Below are 16362 nucleotides of genomic sequence, written 5' to 3' on the forward strand. Positions count from 1 at the left end.
TGTTCCGTGTGCGTGCGATCTCGTCTCCAGAACCTGGAACTGATGCCATTTAAAACCTGATTAAAACCTCCGTGGATTGTTTTGACGTTTGCTCGCACAACAGCCCCCCGCCCCCGAAACCCAAAAGGCAATCCAGGCAGGCAGAAGCAATCCATCTGGAAATAAGTCTTTGATGGCAATTGAATGCTATGTGTGTGTGTGTGTGTGTGTTGCACACTTTTGGATTCGTGTAAATTTACATCCCTTGCTGACTAACAGTGAAAGAATATTCTATTTAATTCCTCTTCTCTTGGCTGTGGGATCCTAGATGTTTAACTGCATGGATGTACTGTATCTCTGCAGACTTAACTAGCAGCTGTGTGATTTTTACACAAAAATAAAAAAGGCACAATATTTTATACCCACACCTCTCCGTGCTCTTTTGTTTTTGTGTTGTGTCCAAGCAAGGATTATTAGAAAGAAGCCAAAATCCAAATGGTTTGTAGCTGGTTTAATTTATTCTATTTATTGCTGTTTTTATTTTCCAAAGCAGCTAAAAAGAATTTAAATTTGTCAAATTACAAATTCCAGTAACACAATTGTCAACAATAACGGCAAAGTCACTACGACATATCAAAGAAAGTTCAATGAACATGTGTAAAATATTTCATTCTAATGAATCATAAACCAGATATCGATCAGCAGGATGCAATTAATTTCCTTAAAACACATTTAAAAAGCACATTTTTTGCAAAGGAGACTCGGCTCAGACCTTATTAGGCCTTCCTGTAAGGAGTTTCTACAGCGGAACTAACTTGTTATGACCCTTTAGTTGTGTTTGTTGCAAAAGTAGGACTGGAGGTTCGGAGGCGGACTCAGTTGTGTTTAGATGAATTTGGAGCGTTTTGTGAACAGTTCAAGTGCAAATCCAGATGAATTCTATTTGACCAAACTAGAAGAGAAAGACAAAGAAACCAGAAGTCACTGATGCAGATTTTGGTGGACATCACTGTATTAACAGAAAACCTGCAGCTGGCTGGAAAACATTTTTTATTTTCATACTCACACGCTGGTTTCCTTGTAACGGTCGAGAGCCTCCTGAGCCACAACCTCTGAGAACTTCGGGTCGGTCCAGGGGATGTCGCCTGAGATGGTGAAGTTCATGGATGGAGAGTCGAAGAGCTGCACCGACACTCTGGTGTCTGCAGGCTCCTTCTCACCTGATTGCACCTCAGGGCCCGTAGCCACCACCTGCAGCGGGAAAAAGAGCTGAAAAGTTATGTTTAAAGTTTTATTCTATACATTTGCAGAGATCTCTGGTAAATGTGTTGTGAGTCAGTCTCTCGCTCCCATCCCAGGAAGTAAAAGTTGGCCAGTATAGCAGACGGCAGGTTTTGGAGTCTTATTTCCCGATTTTCAGACCTCTCGCCCCTGATTGGCTAACAGAAACACAACTCTACCACTGCATGTACTGGAGTTGCTAATGCTAACTGTGAGCTTCTGCTAGCAGAGATGTGCTCCGCTCTCTTCTGGACACTAAAACAACAGCAGCCTTCCTCGGTTGCGAGCCAAGATGGGTGAGTCCATGAATGTTAATTTGTAATGTGACGTTGGCTTTTCTAATCTGAACGTTTCCCCGGCTAATGCAGGAAATAGGGTTTCAAGGCTTTTTTCACGTTCAGTCAGCATGTGAAACTCTGAGTGAACGATCATATCTCAAAATGAAGTAAAATACTGTTTCTCTGTGAACTTGTTTCAAATAAATAAATACACTAAAGAGTTTTTCACACTTGAAGCTGTTGAATTCAAACTGGTTTCAGTGGTTCTTGGGCCATGAACTTGACCAGAAACTTTACTTAACAGTTTTGTGGTTCTGGTAGGAACACTTGGGAGGTCTCTACTTGCTGTTTACTGTGCAGCTAGCCCTTAAAGGCTAGCAGTTACCTTTTTCAGTTTGCAGACCTTTAATAAAACACTGAAGAATAATTTTGCTTTTTTTTTGTATCATGGCGGAGCCTCGGAGTAAAAGACCTGATTGCACCTCAGTCACTGAAGTGATTCATTCATACTAGGTATCACCACTAGAGGGCATCCTTCGCCCTTTTTTATGATTTTACCCTCACTGTGAATAAGCTTGTTACTGTTGCTACTAGATGACTACAGATGTTGCAGAGTAGACCTATTATTTTCAACTTCCTTTCTGGCCCGGCCTGCCAGACTCGTCCTCTGATAAATCTGCACAGAGTAGTGATGTGACATTCATGAACTAATCAAATCTTTTGAACGGGTTTTCAAAGTGAATGACGAGAAACGAGTCCCTGTAGAGAGCTGTTCATCTTGTCGTCCGGTAGCAAACCTCCCTGGAAGTTGGCAAAGCGCACCCGCTCAAACCCCACCCACCGCTGTGACGGACGTAGGAGGAACGCTAACCAACCCTGTGTGCCCTCATGGACACCGCAGGAACACGTTGCTCTTAATATCCCCCCCGCTTTTAGCGCTTCCACTTGTTGTGGTTTTAAAGACATTCAAGTCATGGTGTCATGGAGGAAAGCGCTGCAGCGAACTCCGCCTCTGTCTTAGTTGTTTATGAGAAACTGAGCGTCGTTGTGTGTGACAGCGCAAACATCTTTCATTAGAAGAAAGGCTTTTAGCGCTTCTACTTGTTGATTTAAAGACGTGTCCAAGTAATTTAGAACAGAGGAAAGAGCTGCAGCGAACCCTGCGTCAGTCGCCATGTTTGACAAACTCGGCTTTATGGTGTGTGACTACGCTACTCAGTGCTGATTGGCTCGGTTAGAATTCTCAGGGGGCGGGGTTATTTGAATAGGAGAGCTCCCAGACCCTTCTCTGTGCAGAACTAAACAGAGGACGAGTCTGGCAGGCCAGGCTACTTCTTTTCATGTATGAAGGGAAAATACGTTACTTCCCACAAGACTGTCTTTGCAAGGTTACTGTGAGTTTTCAAACAATGAGCGAAAATGTGTAATCTACCTTTCAGAACTGTGTCTACCAGAGGTGTGGACTCGAGTCACAAGACTTGGACTCGAGTCAGACTCGAGTCATTATTTTTAATGATTTCTGACTTGACTTGATAAAATCTATAAAGACTTACGACTTGACTCTGACTTGAACACCAATGACTTGCGACATGAATCGACTTGCATCTGTTGACTTGATCAGATTTGATATTTTAGAACAAAAGTGGCACGACATGGACAAAAATCATAAACCATTCTTCGTTCTGGGTTTGATTTACTGCTAAATGAAGCAGCACTTTGTTTAAAATCATTTTCACTTGCATTTTCTACTTGTTTGAGCAAATAAAATAAGCTTTATTTCCGGGATTTATTTATTATCATTGTCATTAAATTGAAGTTGGACAGATGACTTGATTATGACTTGAAAATTCAAAGTTAAGGACTTGGACTTGACTTGGACTTCCACATCATTGACTTTGGACTCGACTTGGACTTCTCTCGAGACTTGACTGGAAAGACTTGTGACTTGCAAAGCAGTGACTTGGCCACACCTCTGGTGTCTACCACTAGGGGCAAGTGGGAGTTAAAATGGATGCCTCATACCGCTATATGTGACGTAGGTTTCGACTAAAGCTTGGAAAATGAATTCTTGCCCATTTGTGCTGCTTTCTTTCTGTCGACCATAACAAGTAGTATGTTTGCTGACTCGAGCGTGGAAGCCAATTACCCTCAGCTAGCACCCGAGCCACGCACCATTACAGGGCGAAGCAAAGAGCTAAAATCAGAGTGAACATCAGCGTGGACTTCACTTGTTTGAGGGAGCTAAAGGAGGCTCAATCGCTGACTGATGGTGACCTGGCTTTGTTGCTACTGGACTTTTATGTAATATTATTTTGGCCAACAGTGTGGATCTTTTTACTTCGTGGCTTACTAATATATCAGTTTCTTTATGTTAGCATTAGCTCGTTGTTAGCGCTAGCTACAGCAGGCTGTGGCAGAGTTGTGTACGACAGTTGTAATTTCGTCTTCAATCAGTAGGAGGGAGAAGTGGGAAACTTATTTAGTGGTGCTTTAAGTTGACTAAAATGTCATACCACCTTAACATGGAAGATGCCGTCCTGGGTGTTGTTAGCCAGAGACGACACCCAGCCGAACTGCTTGTTGAGAAGGTCCAGGATGGAGGAGGTGTTGAACATCTGCTCCTCGAACCTTTTCAGAAGGACGTTGTACTGCTGCGTGAACCGCTCGGCCATGGCTAGGGCCTCCTCCAGCTCCTCCTTCAGAGGACCCTCCAGAGGTTTCTTCCCAGAGCAGTCTGTTGGGGACAAATGTCAAAAATGATCCGACAAAAATCACAAAAGCTGCACAGAGAAGCCGTTCTCACAACAGACACCTTGATGGAAGCACAGGTGTGTTAACGAGGGCTGCATTCCACTCTGGCTGCAGCAGGTTCCTGCTAACGAGCTGAACTTCTAAATGGAATGCAGCACAGGTTAACACGCAGGCAAGTCAAAATATTAGACTTGAAGTAGGTCAGATTTTAGAAAACACTCTTATAAACAATGATGGTACAAAAACCAAAACAAAAAAACTGTTTTTCTTCATTCAAAGACAAATGTTACAATTTTAATAATTGGTATGTGAAAACAGGTCAATAGAACAGGAAGTTGATTTATTATCAATAATACATCAACACTCTCACCAAGATGCTGGATTTCTTTGCATTTCTCACACTCATCACGGAACTTGATGCAGCCGGCAGAGTTGCGACGAATCTCCCTGCAGGTCATTTTACCGCTCCCAAAGGGCCTCGTAATGATCACGTCCTCGTTCACGCTGCCGTCTGCAGGTAGCGCGCACACGCACGCACACACACAGAGTCTATTCAGTCATTAAAGAGCAAGTCACCCCCTACCAGAGTATTACTCCACTCCTACTTCCTGTTTGAAAAATGCAACAAATGCTGTTGCCTAGCAGACTGAGAGGGCGGAGCTCTAACAAATACACACTCACACAGGCTCACAATGACATTGTGACATCATATGGTACCAGCTAATGTTCTAGGGTACCTCTTAGCCAATAGCGATGGCAGATTTAAATTCAAACGCAGTGCAGAGTTTTTACCTGACAACAGCACAACACTGACAGTTTTAGGCAGAAAATTAAAATTTTAAGTAAAATGCACTAAAGTGCAAAACTATTGACTACACGTGTCTGCAGCACGATTAGACACACATTTATATAGTTTATCAGAAAAAAAAGTTGATTTGGGGGTGACTTGCTCTTTAAAGGTTACAGGTCAGGAGTTTACTTTTAAAATTTGACTGTTAATTTGACAATTAAAATATACTTTCAAAATAAAAGCAAGCAAGCAAATGGACAGGACATTTTAAAAGTCAAAAGAAAACTTTATTTACTAAAACATTTATTTGTCAGGTAAAAATGGTCAAATATATCTCAGGCCCTGTCCACACGTAGCCGGGGATCTGCCAAAACGTAGATATTGTCCTACGTTTTGGCCTGTCATCCACACGAAAACGGAGTTTTTTCACACGAAAACGGATCTTTTTAAAAACTCCGGCCAAAGTGAAGATCTGCGTTTTCTCCGTTTTGGGTGTCTGCGTGTGGACAGGCAAAACCGGAGTTTTAAGGTCCGCAACGTCACTTTCCGCGACAAAACAATGCTGACAATCACGTGTGCGACCTGTGTTTACACTGGCCGGCATCATGGAAGCCCTCAGAGCTGCGCTCTGTCACTACCCGATCCATCAATTGTCCAAGCGCTTTTTGCTCGTTTGTTTTTTCAAGAGGATTTACTGCTCCTTGCGGAAGACCACAGACGAAGGACGAGGTTAAGAACGGGGGAAGTACTGCCGCCTACAGGTCTGGCATGTCCTTAACAACGTATTTATCCGGGTACGTGTGGACAGAGTCTGTTTTTAAAACGCGGTGGTGTGGATGCAAGTTTTTGGAGGGGTGGATATTCGTTTTTAAAAAACCCCGGCTACGTGTGGACTAGGCCTTAATCAGCATTAATTTACCCTGATTTGTTGGAGTGTCAGAGTCCAGGTCTGTCATGGCATCCATGGAGCCAAACAGGTTCCTGCCCATCATGGGGGAGAACAAACTCTGGAAGTTGTGGAAGGGATCGTGGAAAAGCGTGTGGATGCTCCTGCTGCGGCGCATGACCGGAGCCAGGAATCTCGGGAAAAAGAACATGGGAGGGTGGACATGATCAGCCACCTGGGAAAAAAACGCAAACAGCTGATTAGGTCATTTTTTATTGTTTCTGTCAAAGCAGGATTGGATCACATGATAAAATGTCCTTTTCCTATTGGAAGGGGATTAGAATCTCCAGCAGATCCAGTACTCCTGGTGTCGTGTGCTAATCCGCGCTCGGCGATACCTTCATGCTATCTGAGAAGATGCTCTCCACTCCTTCTGACATCTCTGTGTATTTTTCTTCCACGTTCCTGAACTTTTTGCTCTGTCGCCGTCCCTCCTGCTCCAGCGTGTCGATCCGCTCCCCGTTGATCCAGATGGAGAAGGGAGATGTTCTGTTCAGCACATCCTCGAGCTGTGGATTCAGAGAGGACGTTTGGCTTTGATCAAAACCTTTTTCAGGAGTGGCAGGTTTCCCAGAGAAGTGCGTGTGTCTGACCTGGCGTCCCACCAGCCCAGATCCACTGCTGCAGGTACGGGAGTAGTACTTAATGCAGGTGTTCTTCAGGCAGGGCTTACACTCCTCCCACAGAGCCTTCATCGTCTCGTTACAGACCTCCTCCTCCTTCTCCAGTTTGGCCTCCATCTCCTCAGCCGTCCGTATCGCCTCCTGCATCCAAACAAAGCTCATCACATATAAATGAGTCTAGAAGAATTTTTACACATAAAATACATTTCTTCCTGTCTTCTTTACCTCCTTCTGCTGCTTTGTTTTCTCCAGAGCATCCAAAAACTTCTTGTGGTCTTCAGAAGATTTCTGCATCACATTTTTCATTTCCTTCACGCCGCCAATGGCGTTTTCAATCTGTTTGTCCAGATACCTCTCTCCCTGGACGGAGATCTCTGAAGATCAATTATGAGAAAATGAAAATGTCATGTAGAAAATATCAGTTTGAACCTGGGAATCTGTCCGTTCAAACTTTACCATTAAGATCTTCCCTCGATGGCGGGAGGATGCAGCTGGCCGAGGACAGAAGGGCAAGAGCCATCACAGCCAGGGACTCCTTAGAGCCTTTCTTCTTCATCATCATCATTATTATTAGCATCCTCTCTGACTCAAAGGGAGCTGGAAATGACGAGTAAATTAAAAAAGAAAAGTTTAAAGTTGCTGTAATGACAGTGAGGGTCCAGCAGGGGGAGACCTGCGGCTGCAGAGGAGACGGATGGATCTACGCTGCAGAAAAATGAGATGTTTGCTCTGCAGTTTCAAGCATTACTCAGCAAAACACCAAAATAACTGATCATTATGTTTGTCTTGAGCTCACACTGACCTCAGATCAGCCCTTCCTGTGACACTGACCGGCTGTTCCCGTGAAAAGCATCATTATGAAACCAAACAGCAGGACCTTTCTCTGTTTACCCATCCCTCTCTGAGGTCAGCTGATTCAGCAGACTGCCGCTTCAGATTGTTTTATCTCCTCAGACGCACGCAGGATAAATAAAAGACGAGGAATCTACCAGAAAGACGAACTCTCATCTGTGTGCTGATTTATCTGGGCGGTGTAATTAATGTTCTCTAACACTTCACACAATCATTTTTTGTCTATAAGCACAGGAAACATTTAGGATTTGCATCTCATGCTGGAAACAGAAGATTTCATGTTAAATAACGAAGACTAAATGAATGAGTCATGGTTTAAATAAACAGAATAAAACTAAAACTCCCGTCTCCATGGCAACACATTGAAATTTGCTGCTGAAAGTTACAAAATAGAAACATCTCCTTAAAGAAAACTGTTTGCTTTTGCTGATGATGTCATTGTTTTGCAGAAGAAGAGTTGGTGCAGATTTTTTAGGAGAAAATAGTTATTGAATGTTTAGATCATTTGTGCTAAAATGACGCTTTACAGCAGGGGGTGCCCAATCCTGGTCCTAGGGGGCCGGTATCCAGCACGTTTTGGTTTTAACCCTGCTTCAACACACCTGTTTTCAATCAGCAGGTGATTAGTAGGCTTCTGCCATTCAAAGCGGCTCACTAAATTATAATGTCTAATACAAATTACAGTAAAAGAATAAGACAAACATTCAATCCTAAATCTGCAGGGATTTGGTTTATTCCTTGGAAAGGTCTCTGCTGTTGCAAAATGGTGACATTTGAATTTGTGCACGGCGCCTTACAGGTAACCAAACTATTGCAGGAGTTGGCAGATGGATGAAGGATCAGAGGATTCGTTACCAAAAAAACACTCAACTCCTAACTAATAAATCACCACGACAACTCGTCTTCACAATAAAAATATGTACTTCCATTTTCTTTGGTAGTAGAATATACTCTTCTCGTGTGGAATTAACACATCAACCAAGCACCAAACTATGCAGCTGACAGAAATTTTGATATATGAAACTTCTAGAAAATATAAACATCCAAACCATGGATATTTTGTGAAACTGAAGAATCCAACAGATCTGATGGTTTTGCTCTACGTTAATAAAAACTAACAGTTTTAGGTCTGGATTTATTGGCCTTCAGTGATTTAGTCTGCTGAAGTTTCTCACGATTATTATCTCAAGGTTCTTTTATTGTTTAGTCTGGGCCGAATCAAAACAAACAAAGCTGGTTTAGATGTAAACGACTTTATTTTTTCATCTTTTAATCACATTTTATGGTTTATTATTGTCCACCGTCACCTTCACGCCCACCATCACCACCTGTTTCGATGGTAACAAGAAAAACACAGAAGCAGCAGCTTCTTCATTCCAAACCACCACATTTATGTAATCACCAGATCAATGTTTAATGATTTTCAGGTCAAGTTGAGTTAATATTTTGTTTGAACAACTTTCATTTTTAAGGTTATTCAATTTAACTGCAGGCTTAAAACCCACTGCGGAAGAACAGACATCATAAAACACAAAGAGCTCATGATTTATTTGATGATAAATCTCTGGTAAAGCATTTTTCATTTTGTCCTAAACATTTAGATTTTAAATATCAGTTGTGGAAACAGCAATGTGAAAATATGGCAAACTGTAGTGGGTGGAAAGAACAAAACGTGCGTCAGAGGAGAGAAAACAGCAGAGAAAGTCAGACAAGGTAGGAGTCGGACGGCGTTGTTTGCAGAGCCACAGCTGCAGGGATTCTGGTTACACAACTGAAATACCAACACTCCTCCAGATGTTGCAGCACCCTCCACCCACTGCACTACAGATGGACTTCTTAATAGTTTGTAAAAAGACAAGATTGCAAAGATTGTTTTTCTTTTCCATAATAACCAGTTATCGTTATTATTATTATTATTACTACTACTACTACTATTATTAATAATAAACTTTCATCCTAAAGAAAATTTAAGCCTGCAGAACATCTCCTTTGGAATTTAAGAGACTCCTAAGCCTATTTTAATGTTTTCACATCCTGCATGAAGCAATTAAACATAATATATTGTTTTTGCTGTATTTTAATATTTAGGATGAATGTTTTTGATGTTTGCATTTAAAATCAAAACACCTTCATCCTACGGAGATATAAGGTTATAATTAAGGTTCATGTAAGGTGAGAACGACTAATCTTTTCTGCAAATGGGACGCTTACACGTGTGGCCCCATTTCCACCTTATTTTAAGTGTTTGGGGATTTGTGCACCCAGAAGGAACTTTTTTTAAACAGCCATGCAGAAAATCAAGGTCATCTTTAAATGAACACAAATAAATCATGTATAAAAACTTTAAGTTCTGTCAGCGGGATCATAAATTAACAGCATACATTGATGCTGTTTACAATGTCTGTTAGATAATAAAAAAAAACTGACAAATTTATTGTTTTGGTTGAATTTTCTTTTCTTATTTTGCAGTGTTTATGCTGATGTCTGTAAGGTAAACCAACCAAAGAGTGACGTCATCTAAACTAATCCAGTTGCTTTTAATCAGGTCACACCCGTGGGTAAGCAAAACAAACACCAGTCATGCATGTTTGCACCATAAATCAACAGCAGAGACCTAAATAATAGATTTTTAAAGATTCTACTTACAAAATGTTATTCTTATTACAATTATCATTTGACAATAAAACAGTATCTGAAGCGGTTTGAACTCGAAAAAGCATCATTTATCTTAATGCGCATCCCTTTGGTGCAAAAGATTAAAAAAGAAAGAAAGTTCCTGAGACTCACCTCTGAATTTCCTGGATCTGAAGCCACACCAGTGCCGCTGCTGCCGGTATTTATGTTCAGCAGGAGGCTAACGGGAACGGTGCAGGGAGGCTGCAGCATCAACGGCGTCCCAGCGACGTAACAACACACCAACTTCCTGCCTGACCCTTCAGAATAAAACTAACAGGAACGTTTAGTCGAGTTGAACACAAACAAAACGAAAGACATATTTAGTGTTTGAAATTCATGGCAAACATATAACACGAGGATTTATTGAAATAGAATGACATTTAAAGGTAATGCTACAGATAGCTGGTTGTTAGCTGATAAGCACACTGCTCCTAAAATGTTTTAATGAGATACACAAAAATATGTATTTGTCTCAGTGAGATTTAATGTATTGTTTGATTTTATTATATTTAGAAAAATGGAAGCGATAACAGATCATTTTGTCTACAATACATCTTTTTTGCTAAAATAAGCTATGCTACTAGGTTACTTTTTAATCTCACATTACTGTTAAATCTTTTATTTCTTCCATAATTTTCACATTTGTGTCACTGAATAAGAGCGGACTTCAAACAGAACAAGGTTTAAGCTCCAGTGAGATTATGTTACTTGTTCAAATTTACCTTCTTTTACACAAATGTGGAGTAAAAAAACAAACATTTATTTTGAAATGCAACCATGTTTTCGGTGACTGCAGCGTTTATTTCCGGTGACTTGATGGCCGTGACGCATGACGACCTTTCCAGAAGTTTTCAGATTTATCGGCAGAGCTGAACGCTGCTGAGCAGGGAGACAAACATCTGATTCACAGACTGTGACTCATCTAAAATGTCTGATGTTTCCAACCACAACACAACCACCACTTTGAAACCAGGATGAGCAACATGGAGCTTTGTAATGCAACAACAAGCAGCATTCTTTACACTGATGACACATTAAATGATTGTTTAATATTTGGTAAGATGCTTTCGTGAAAATAACATTTTCCTCCATTGCTCAACTCTGCTCAGAGCAGAAACTATAACTTGCAGGTCACCAGACAAACACAAAGAAGCAAAAAAGGTAAACAATCCTGCAGACTCATTAGTTCAAAATCCCCAATTAACACGACCTACATAGTTTTTGGCAGGAAGTTGCAGGAAAACATGAAAAATGCAGTTCAACCCAACACACCACAGTGTTGCCTAGTTGTATTTATCCAAGCTAAATATTTCTGAAACTACCTTGAATGAATTCTGCATAAAAAACTAAATTTATACCTAAAGTGTTGTTTTTTAGTTGGTGAACTAAACAATAATTCATATTAATTACATTAAAATTTCTTTCAAACTAATCTGAAAGCAAACATGAACAAAAACTCACTGGCCACTTTATTGAGAACACTTAAATTATTAATCAGCCAATCACATGGTGGCAACTCAACGCATTTGAGCATACTGACATGGTCACGACGATCCGCTGCAGTTCAAACAGAGCTTCAGAACGGGGAAGAAAGGTGATTTAAGTGACTTTGAACGTGGCGTAGTTGCTGGTGCCAAACGGGTTGGTCTGAGTATTTCAGAAACTGCTGATCTTCTGGGATAGTCACACACAACCGTCTAGAGAATGGTCCAAAAGAGGAAAAACATCCAGTGAGCGGCAGTCCTGTGGATGAAAATGCCTTGTTGATGCCAGAGGTCAGAGGAGAATGGCCAGACTGGTTCGAGCTGATAGAAAGGCAACAGTAACCCAAATAACCCTTCGTTACAACCAAGATATGCAGAAGAGCGTCTCTGAACGCACAGCAGGTCGAGGCAGATGGGCTACAGCAGCAGAAGACCACACAGGGTGCCACTCCTGTCAGCTAACACACAGGCTCACCAACACTGGACAATAGAAGTTTGGAAAAATGTTGCCTGGTCTGATGAGTCTGGATGTCTGCTGCAACATTCAGATGGTAGGGTCAGAATTTGGCATCAGCAACATGACAACATGGATCCATCCTTGATTCATGCTGCTGGTGGTGGTGATGTAATGGTGTGGGAGACATTTTCTTGGCACACTTTGGGCCCCTTAGTGCTAATTGATCATCGTGGCAACAGCACAGCCTACCTGAGTATTGCTGCTGACCATGTCCATCCCTTTATGACCACAGGGTACCCATCTTCTGATGGCTACTTCCAGCAGGATAATGCACCATGTCATAAAGCTTGAATCTTCTCAGACTGGTTTCTTGAACATGACAATGAGTTCACTGTACTCAGATGGCCTCCACAGTTGGAAGATCTCAATCCAATGGAGCACCTTTAGGATGTAGAGGAACGGGAGATTCGCATCATGGATGTGCAGCTACTGCGTGATGCCATTATGTCAATATGGACCAATACCTCTGAGGAATGTTTCCAGTACCTTATTGAATCTTTGCCACAAAAGACTGAGGTAGTTCTGTAGTATGAAGTGTATAAAGTGACTGTAATGTACTGATAAAATAAACCTTATGATGTCATCAAAACCACTCCAAAGTGTTATGTGCATATCAGCACATTGCTGTGTGACAACATCCAACTAAGTAGATTTTAAAAACAAAGCTGCCAAAATGTGTTTTATTTAAACATTTCTTGTTCTATATGAACTTATCTGCTGCAAAAACAAACAAAACAATCTGTGTGTTTTTACGTGCAGATCCATCCACCCACCGCAGTGTAACCAAGCTATTAAACACGGGAAAGAGATCAAAGGTCAGTGATGTCAAATACAGTGTTGGGCAAGTTACTTCAAAACTGTAATGCATTATTTATTACGTGTTACCCCCATTTAAAGTAATTCATTACATTACAATATTACTGATTTTAAAATATAAGGCATTACACTACTTTTGCATTACTCTAAGTTACTTTCACCAATACAACTTCAATATGGATCTGGTCATGTGACGCTCAGTGAGCTCATGACATATTTGGAAGGTGATGTGGTATCTGAGCTAGGATTGCTGTTAAAAACAGTCAGATATAATAACAGTGCTTTAAAATGATTGTTTACTAAATAAAAGCAACAACAATCTGTACTCTCAGCACGCTGCCATCTTATATTAACTGAGCAGGGAGTGAGGTGGAGGGGGCTCCCAGGATTTGGCTTATGGTACTTATTAGCTGTAAACTGCCTTAGTTTAGACCCTGCCCTATGTGGACCAAAACCCCTTTCACCCCCATCGGACTTACTCTGTGCTTGGTCTCTGGGTCCATTTTCTCTGTCCCTCTCCCTCTGGAACCGTGTAGAACCTTGTCCAAGGATTGTCCGACCGGATCCTTTCCTTGCAGCCAGAAAAACCTCCGCCAGTTCCGCTGCTCTTACCGCTGTCTTGGGGTCTCGCTCACGGATCCATACTTCTAGGTCTGGATGAACCATTCTCAGGAACTGCTCCAAAATCAGCTTCTCTGAGATCTGTTGTTTTGAAGATTCGTCAGGTTTTACCCACTTTGAGAACAGATCCTTCAGCCTCACATACAGCTCTTTAGGAGTTTCGTCTGGAACCATCTGTGTAGACCGAAATCTTTGACGGTAGGTTTCTGAAGTGATTTCATATTTTTCTAGGATAGCTGTTTTTACTTTATCATAATCTTCAGTGTCAGAAATGTCCATGAGCACATATGCACTTCGGGCCTTACCAGTCAGCAGAGCTACCAGACGGAGAGCCCATTCCCCTCTTGGCCACCTACAGACTTGAGCCATCCTTTCGAAAGTATAGTCAGAAAATGTTCAATATCATCCCCTGGTGATAATGGCAACAACTTTGGCTCTCTGTGGAAGATTGACTCTCTGTGATGTCTGTCCTGGTCAGCATAACTGGTTCTTTCCTCATTCTCTTGCTGGTCAGCAGGGGGGACAGAAACTTCTTCTTGATCAGGAGGTCGTTGGATAACTTGATGCACCAAAGACTGGATTTCTCTAAATTGGTGCTGCATGTCCTTCCATCTCCAGTCTTGTCTTGCTGCTTCCTTTTCCAGATGCTGCTCTGTGGTTGTTTGAGACTTTGCAAGAACCCTCACCAGCTCTGCCAATTCCTCCAACTTCTCCTCAGTGGTGCCCCTTCTTGCAGCTCCCTGATCAGCAGATGCACTTGAGTCCACCTCAGGCTCTTCATATTGCACTGGCTGCGCTTTCCTTGTTTGCATCTTTGTGGTCATCCTCAGCACTTCACGCAGGCAAAACTTCTGACACCAATTGTGGCGCCGAGGCACTTGTCAGAATGACCCTCATGCGCTCAGGAGGAAAAGTAATAGTGATGTTACCTGTGACACACAGGATTCGAAGCTTGTATCACCAAAACGAACCACCGCAGAGCAAAGCACTGAGTCGGAGCTTGATTTGTTTACTGAAAGTCACGTGACCAATGAGCAACGATGCTTCGATTCACCCTTCCACCCACGTGACCGCTTCACACGTTGTTTCAAACATTTAAAGCAACGCAAACCGAGAGGCGCAGGTTTAAGGTAGGCCAAATGAGCATTTATTCTGATATCAGGATATCAGCCAGAATTGTCATGAACATGTAAGCCATTTCTGTCCACTAGTTAACTAGTCAGCCATGTTTGTGTCAACTAGTTAAATAGTGACAGCCTAAATGTCAACTAGTTAACTAGTAAGGCCTAAATTCTCTCTAGTTAACTAGTTAAAATGTTTCATATCTTAGTCTTACTAGTTAACTAGTATTGCTCAGTGTGTTCACTAGTTAACTAGTGCGCATTTATGTCTACCACAAGTTAGTGTGCACATTTTGACCCTTCAAATACCTTCAAGTAGCTGACTGGTATGCATTTCTGCTTTTACTAGTTAACTAGTGAGCAGTTTTTGTGTCAACTAGTTAACTACTGAAGCCTAAATGTGTTCACTAGTTAACTAGTGCGCATTTCTGCTGCCACTAGTTAACTAGTGGGCACATTTTCACCCTCGATATTTAACTAGTTGACACAAACATGGCTAACTAGTTGACTAGTGGACAGAAATGGCTTACATGTTGATGACAATTCTGGCTGATATCCTGATATCAGAATAAATGCTCATTTGGCTTGCCATAAGGGTTTGTATGACCTGAGATTGACGGTTTAGGATTCAGGATTCAGTGATTAAACACCGAGTCGCAAAAATGGATCCTGTGGCAAAAAGAGGGCGTTCTGAGATGTGGGAATGTTTCAATTTAATCTCTCCAAATAAGGTTTGAAAATGTATTTGGTCTAGTCTAGTAAATTACCTTTATAGTAGTAATACTTGGTGCATATTGTAGGGCTATATCTTTTAGACCGTCTGTCATTTTCCTTTAATTAAATTAAAATCTAGTTTGGTATGATTTTTCTTCTTTTATTGGTAATTAATATAATAGTTGATGAGCTTTTCAGTTTGGTTGTACATGTAATGGAATTTAGTATGTCCTATCCTTATGTGAATTTTCTAATCTTCATTTTGTTACTCTATTTCTAAAAAAGATACATAAATTGAGCTAATTATTCCTGCCTAATAATCCAATAGAAATGTGAAAAGTAAAATATTTGAATATGTAGAGAATGTTAATATGTGTAAATTAGATATATTTCATCACGTATCCCATAAAAATAAACATTGTTTCATTTCAAGTATTCACACCAAGAAAAGCAATTTTAGTATATTTAATGTAATGTTCAAATTCAAGATACTTTTATTATATGATCCTGAGGAAGCTTTTTAATGCGTTGTCCATAAAGTTCAATACACCATTCATTTTCAGTAGAATTTGCTGACAATACAATGAAATACAAACATTTACCAGTAGATGTCCTCACAGAGTTTTGAAGCACCGAACCTTGAACCTTTTTTCAATACAATTGGATTGTAAAGCTTTGTTGGTTCAAAAGGCTTCACATAATCACTAAAAAGTAATACTGAGGAGGCCGTTGTCCAGTGCAGACCCAAGTGTACTTTATTTACATTTTACAAAATTAAAATCTAGGCAGCACAAATCCATGCCTGCCGCTCCATCCAACACTCAACCCTCAACTCAACTCCAATAAACACAGAGCTGTATTTATAACAGGTGTGCCTAATTGGATTAATCCTAAAACTCAGACACAGGTAAAT

General features: G+C 41.1%; 1 protein-coding gene across 1 annotated transcript; it reads right to left on the bottom strand.

Moving 5' to 3' along the window:
* Positions 1-475: 475 nt before the first annotated feature.
* On the bottom strand, positions 476-10434 carry clu (clusterin). The gene is made up of 10 exons (XM_015947665.3): positions 10288-10434; positions 7105-7245; positions 6874-7022; positions 6619-6789; positions 6364-6534; positions 5999-6200; positions 4660-4800; positions 4055-4272; positions 1046-1230; positions 476-931 (listed from the first exon to the last, which is right to left on the bottom strand). Exons 2-10 carry the CDS (start codon positions 7223-7225, stop codon positions 919-921), a joined length of 1371 nt encoding a protein of 456 aa, XP_015803151.3. The 5' UTR covers positions 7226-7245; positions 10288-10434; the 3' UTR covers positions 476-918.
* Positions 10435-16362: the final 5928 nt, after the last annotated feature.

The sequence above is a fragment of the Nothobranchius furzeri genome, chromosome 2, assembly GCF_043380555.1.
Source record: "Nothobranchius furzeri strain GRZ-AD chromosome 2, NfurGRZ-RIMD1, whole genome shotgun sequence".
Classification (NCBI taxonomy): Eukaryota; Metazoa; Chordata; class Actinopteri; order Cyprinodontiformes; family Nothobranchiidae; genus Nothobranchius; species Nothobranchius furzeri.